The sequence below is a fragment of the Cibotium barometz genome, chromosome 20 (assembly GCF_041138505.1).
Source record: "Cibotium barometz isolate CiBa-2024 chromosome 20, ASM4113850v1, whole genome shotgun sequence".
In the NCBI taxonomy this organism is placed as follows: Eukaryota; Viridiplantae; Streptophyta; class Polypodiopsida; order Cyatheales; family Cibotiaceae; genus Cibotium; species Cibotium barometz.
Window position 1 is genome coordinate 6,709,166 of NC_141065.1, and position 6,951 is coordinate 6,716,116.

At 42.0% G+C, this 6,951-nt stretch overlaps 1 protein-coding gene across 1 annotated transcript; it reads right to left on the bottom strand.

Annotated features, from left to right (window-relative positions):
- Positions 1–5,320: 5,320 nt before the first annotated feature.
- On the bottom strand, positions 5,321–6,028 carry LOC147627491 (uncharacterized). Its single transcript, XM_086815062.1, has one exon. The coding sequence runs from the start codon at positions 6,026–6,028 to the stop codon at positions 5,321–5,323; it is 708 nt and encodes a 235-aa protein (XP_086671188.1).
- Between the last annotated feature and the right edge of the window lie 923 nt (positions 6,029–6,951).

Below are 6,951 nucleotides of genomic sequence, written 5' to 3' on the forward strand. Positions count from 1 at the left end.
TAAATTAAACACTCTATATGGTAATTAAATTAAATATTGGGGGAAAATATTGTTACCTTACAAATAAATTAATTATAGTGAAAGCATAGGGTAAAAGCTTGCAAAGTGGGATTTGGTAATTTTTCTTGGTGACCATTGAAGAAGCCTTGTAGTTTGCTATAAATATTTTTTTCTTGTTTCTTAGATCACATTAGAATAAAATTTAGGGGAATCAAGATTTAAAAGAGTCAAGTAGAGGCTAGCTTATTAAATAAATTGTGTACCCTAAAGGTGCACTTAGATGTAGTTTTTGTTCATCCCCCTCATATATATAGAACCTTGGTTTTTTCTTAGATTGGTAAGGGTAAATTTAAGGATAAAGGTGTCTTAAAATTAGCCTTAAAATATTCTAAGAGTTGGTGTGAAAGGAGGATAAGCCAAGATTGAAGTAGCTCCAAATGTGTCCAAGCTGTGTAACCATTGTGCACCCTTGTGCATAGGAACTTGCACATTTTACACAAAGGGAACCCTTAAAGTTTGAGAGGAAGCATGATCAAATCTTAGAGTTTTAGCCCACATATACATTAATAACCCTAATGGTATGATCCGAGAGTTCTTTTTTTTTTTTGGAGAGAGAGAGAGAGAGAGAGAGAGAGAGAGAGAGAGAGAGAGAGAGAGAGAGAGAGAGAGAGAGAGATACTCCATTTTTTGCATAGGAATATGTAGAAATGTGCTAGGGAATAAATTGGCCAAGTCCAAAAAGCAAAGATTGAAAGTCTATCTATGATAAATGAATCAATGAGTATAGATAAATGAAAGGTTATCTTTTTACATAGAGAACACCCTTAGAAAGAGAAAATTTTCCCTTAGGAAGAAGGGAAGAGTTCATTAATTGGAATTATCTCTTAAAACTGGAAAAGGATCAAAAAAGTACACTACAAAACTGGAAAAGGATCAAGATAGAACACGTAAAAGTACACTACAAAGAAGAATAAGTAGTTAAAATTCTCTAAGAAAATAATAAATATACCTTGCTTTTGCTTTGAATTAAGATAATAATCATAAATCATGACCTTGAATAAGACCTTATGACAACGACGATAAGTGTTTCTTGTTGATTTCCCTCTTAGCGGAATGGCAAGATAGCAGCTTGTGGTGATGGACCAATCAGGAAATGCTGTGGGAGACGTCCAGTCACCCACCAGAGTTTCTAGGTAAGAACACCAACTAGCAATTGGTCACAGGGACACATAGAGCACCATTCTACTGAACAAACCTTCACTCTCACTCTCTCTGTCCTCACTCTGCATCACACCACTAACTCACTCACTCACTCTCTCACACATAGACAGCATGTTCAGTAAAACAAAGACACTGTAGACTTTATCCACATAGTGTAGAGAGCAACACAAAACAATAATGAAATGACAATCTTGCTCTTATTTATATTCCAAAAGTATTATAGATTAATACAGAGAAATTTCCCAACAAAGACTACCATTATCTAAGTGTTTATCACTATAAAAATCTTTAAGAAACCACTATCAACTATTAGTTGAGAGCATACAATGACTTCACCCTTCATACATTCCTTATATCTCAGCATTTATCTCTATTCCTAACACCGTATCATCCCTTCATCACTATCTGCAGTGACCAGTTGCCCTTTTATACTGAGGCTTATTGTTCTTGGCAACGGCTCTCTGGTGGTTACAATCTGCCACCTCCACACGTGCGATACCGAGGTGGTGTTTATGACATGGGGAGTGGGTTTCCTACACCTTTTGCCACCACTGAGCTGCTGTGGGCGCAACACCTGGCACACCTAGTGCTTGAACTTCTGCTCCCGATCTAGCTTCCTTGATAAATTTCTCTTTGAATCTTATAAACATTTCCAAGGGAGTATGGTCTGAGATGTATACTTTATCTGAGTAGGTGGCGTGCTTCTGTATCCTCTTTAATTTTTTTGTATGTTCTTTTGAGCAATCCAGATCCCTGTTGTTAGTCTGTGGTGTCTTTTGGTCAAAAAATTTCACCATCAGTCTGAGTGGAGTTTGCCCTAGGATTTTCTATTCTACCATTGGTATGGGCCTCAACTCGACCTGTACAGATTCTTTGTATTCTACTAGGATTTTCTATTCTACCATTGGTATGGGCCTCCACTCGACCTATACAACTTCTTTGTATTCTACTGGATCATCTGAAGGTGAGCTTTGCACCTTTTCTACTTTTGGGTTTTTGGTGCCCCACTTCTAGACATTCATATTTGTAGGTGGTTGCATTCTTGGTGGAAGCATCCTCCTTCCCTCCGGCATCTCAAGAATTGTGAGCATGGATGTTTTGGAGGAAGAGGTTTCCTGGTAAGCATTGACCTTATTTTGTTTGCATTTTGAAAATATGGTGGTAGCTCTTTGTTAGCTTTCGACAGCTCAAAGAACATCACATGTGAAGCTTCAAAGAACGGATTGTCGAGGCTGGTCCATGGGCCCATGGAGCTGACCCATGGAGCTACTGAGCTATTGACCAATCAGTCTTTCAAGTGTTCATTCTCTTTGTGCAGGGCTTGGTTGGCATCATGCAACTTCTGAACCTCAACCAATAGCTCTCCGCGCTCCTTTTTGGGTACTCTAGGTGACAACATTTTCATGCTGTCTGTGGCTAGCTTTGCTTGATCCCACACCTTGCTAAGTATGGCCTTTGCTGTTTTTATCACTGCTGCTTTGGCATCTAGTGGTAGGCACAAAAATTCTTCTTCTTCTTGGTTTTTTATGGCTTGGGCTTTTGATTGGGCGACTGCCAACACCGTTGTGGTATCTAACACTTCATCCTTCAATCCTTATATGGTGTCGACCCAAACCTTTGCTGGCTTCCTTGCTTCAACTAATTCTGCATGGAGTCCTTCCACTTGATCTTGGAGCAGGTGTCTCGTTGATGAGGGCTTTGATCTTTCCCTCGCTCAACTCCTTTTGTTGTACTAGGGACCTTTCCGCCATTGCTATCTTCTTCTGCATCTCCTTGTTTTGCCCTGCCATCGTATGTGTTTTGCTTTCTAAGTCTTTGGCTTTAGCCGTGGCGTTTACTAGCATTCCATGCTATTTACGATTCAGGCCGCCCATGTTACTGATTGTGCTCCGGGCCTTCTTCTCATACTTCTCCATGGAAGTGAGAGCCTGTGAAAGGATGTTTTGGGCTACAAACATGAGCCCTCTATTTGTATGTAGTTGCTAGCTGGGAAGTTCCACCTACAAACATCAGCCCTCTATTTGTATGTAGTTGTGCTGGTTGGGAAGTTCCACCTCCAACTCTCCGAGTAGCTTGAAGCTATGGCTTAGCCCTTCCTGCACTTTTTGTGCCAAGGTCGCCACCCAAGGCCGTAGTTCTACTGGTATGACCACTTCTGCTCTTCTGGTGGGGCAGGTTCCCCTTTTGAGCTTCTTCTCTCTGTTTTTGTTTTTCTCCTTCCTCTTCTTCTCTTATTCCTCCTTCCTTCTCTTTTCTTCTTCCTCCTTTTTCTTTACCTCTTCTTGAAGCTTCTTCTTTCTTTCAGCTTTCGTAAAGTGGCTTCCTGCTTTTGTCTCTCCTCCAACACCATTTTTCTTTCTTCTTCTGCCTTCTGTTTCTTGACCTCTTCCGGGTCAGGCAACATCTCTTCATTTATTTTGTTCTTCCTCTTCTTGTTTTGCCGGCTTCTGGGAAATCTTATGCCATTCCTCCTCATCATCTATGTCATCCTCAAACAAACTGAAAGCTACCTTGGTAGCTTTTGAGGATCCACCGGCTTCCCTATGATGTTGTTTGACATAGACATCCCGGTGATCCACCGAGCCTGAGAGATCGCCCTTAGGTGCGCAGGTACTACAGTGGGCTGTTTCTTCTTAGCCTAGGTGGCTTCCCTCTTTGCCATATTTTCTTTGTAAATGGCGGCCCAATTTATTTTTTCTCTTGATTCTGCTGCTCTGAGTAGTTTGTAGTTTTTATTGGACATATCCTCCGTTTTGCCCATAAACATGATGTTCTACAAGAAGAATGTGAACTATTCGCATTGGGTTTCATCTGCCACGTCCTTCACCTGATGCATGTTTCTAGTCTTAGGAATTTATTCTTCCACCCTCCGCTTCAAATTTGTGTCTATTGCACCATCCATTGGCAATCCCAGTGCATGATGCACTGCGAGCTCTGAAAACTTTATAGGCTCCTTCCCCTCTACGTGCGCTATGTTGGTCTCCAAAAATTGATTTATCAGTCTCCCCCATCCTTTGAGTCCTATAGCTCCCAATAGTTTTTCAAACCCACACTTCTTTTCCCATTCCTAGTGTTCCCTCTTCCTCATATCGGGGATGACCATGGGCATGCAGAGGCTGTTCTTCAGGCCTTTTGTCTGGCCTCTCAGACTTGTTGATCTTTGGCATGGCGATGTCTTCTGAGAAAGTGTTGCAGATAGGTGAGTTGTGGGCAAGAGGGCGGATTGTGAATGTGCATTTTTAGTCTCCTTTAGGTTAATTTTTTACGATGTTTTCTCCTTTTTGCTCCCTTTTTTGGGATGTTGTCATTTTTAGCTTCCTGACTCTCGAGGTGATGTGACCCTTGATTCATATCATGCTTGCCCCGCGTCGGCTTAATGGTATTAAAGCATTCTTGCTATCTTCTCGTCTTACCATTGTGAGAGGGGTTTTAATGATGTTGTGAGATATGAGCTTTTGTGGTCTGACCACCCTTGTGGATTGGTCCCCCTTCCGTGGCTTTATGGTTTTTTAAAATTTCCGTATCTATCTCCACTAGTGAAATCATGCCACCGGCTCCTAGCCTTCCACTTTTACTTCTTTTGGTGTAATCACCAATGGTTGGCCCTTGTATTTTCTCATCCCAAAGCCATTTATTGTCTTTGAAAAAGGTGTGCCATCCAAGTTTTCTAAGATAAAGGCATTCTGGTTGATCGGGTCTTTCACTACTACGAATGGTTCTAACCACCGGATGTTCTAACCACCGGATTTTAAATTTTCTGGGGTGAGGTCCCAGCTTGGAATTGTAGAACAATACAAGATCTCCTTTCTCAGATATTTTGTGCTTGAGATGCCTATCTGTCCAAGCCTTTCTTATTTGCTGCACTATCTCTGCCCTTCGAGAGCTGATTTGCCTTCTCTAAGGCTAGGAGTTTCTATATTCTATGCTCTCAAGATTCTTCCATTGGTAGCTTCTCTTGAATGGCCACTCTTAGATTGGGTAACACAAATTCCATAGGCATATTTGCTTCCAACCCATACACTAGCATGAATGGTATTTGCCCAATTGAGACTTTGTAGGATGTGCGGAATGCCCATAAGGTAGCATCTAACTTCTGATCCTAATAATTTTTGTTAGCATTTATAATTTTCTTTAGAATTTTGGTCAGAACCTTGCTGGTCGATTCCGCCTGGCCATTGCACTGTTGGTAGTAGGGTGAGGATTTCTTATGATTGATTAGGTATCTCTCCATCAATCCTTTCATCACTTTGTTCATGAAATGTGTGCCCTCGTCATTGACTATTTCCACTAGCAACCCATGCCTAGCAATGATGTCCTTGAAGAGGAACTTCACCACCTCTTCTGCAGAATTGCTCTTTACAGCTTTAGCTTCCGGCCACTTGATAAAATAGTTAGTAGCCACAATGATGTACTCATATCTGTTGCCTTTTGTGGGTGGCTTCATTGGTCCAACAAAATCTAATTCCCACTTCATGAATGGAGATAGCGCCAGTATAGGTGAGATGGGAAATCTATCGAAATCTCGAGGACCCATCGCTGACAGATGTCGAGGACCCATTGGTCCAACAAAATCTGATTCCCACTTCATGAATGGAGATAGCGCCAGTATAGGTGAGATGGGAAATCTATCGAAATCTCGAGGACCCATCGGTCGCTGACAGATGTCACAATTCTTTGCTTCACTGTTGTCATCCCTCATGAGAGTTGGCCACCACAAGCCTGCTTGCAAAATTTTTTGGACTATTATTTCTCCACCCATGTGTCCTCCGGTGATACCACAGTGTGCTTCTAACACTGTGCTACTCATGATCCGAGACACATCTGCATAGGATTTGGTCTATGCCTCTTTTGTAGAGCTGCCGAGTAATCATGGGTGGTGAAATTTCTATTTCTTAGGGAAATTCTTTTTTTCTTATCAGCGGCGGTGTACCCTTCTGGAAAATTCCCATCTTCTAGAAACTGCATCATGTCATAATATCACCTTTCTTCTACTTCAGCTGCTGCTGCTACTATGAATAAGGTGGTATCTGGGAGTTGATCTTCTACACCCTCGAAGGCAGGTTCTCCAGAATCTAGTCTGGATAAAAAGTCCGCTACTGCATTTTCTTTTCCAAGTTTGTGCTGAATGGTAAACTGAAATTCTTGGAGTAGGAGCATTCATTTTTCCCACCAGAAAAGCTTTGTTCACCAAATACATACAAGGGTTCTCTATAGTGTGAACCCAACTAAATGAGCTGGCGCTATAACTATGGCAGTCTCTAGAATGGCTGTCACACAGCCTGTCATCCCACTGGCCGCATATCACCCAAGATCTCACCAACCATGCCAGTGGTGTAAGTGTGGGGCCTATCCCCCAGGCGGGTCATTAGTGTCCACTGCCTCACTAGACGAGCTCGATATCTCAACACTCCCCCTCGAGCTCAACTCCATCTCATGTACACCAAGTGAAGCTCTGAATCTGCGGAGCTTCTCTGTACCCAATGCTTTGGTGAAGATGTCAGCTACCTGATCCTGTGTGCTGACATAAACAAGGTCAAGGTCTCCTGCCAAGACCTTCTCTCTGACAAAATGATAGTGGACCTCTATATGCTTCGTGCGAGCATGAAAAATTGGGTTCTTGGCCAACTGTATACTGCTAATGTTGTCACAAAAAATGACAACTTGTCTATCCCACTGATAGACCCAAATCTACAAGTAACTTTCTCAACTAAGCTACCTCACATGCTACCA

Bases quoted from the DNA above. Each gene is read 5' to 3' on its own strand.
- LOC147627491 (XM_086815062.1), bottom strand. From the start codon at position 6,028: ATGAGTAGCACAGTGTTAGAAGCACACTGTGGTATCACCGGAGGACAC.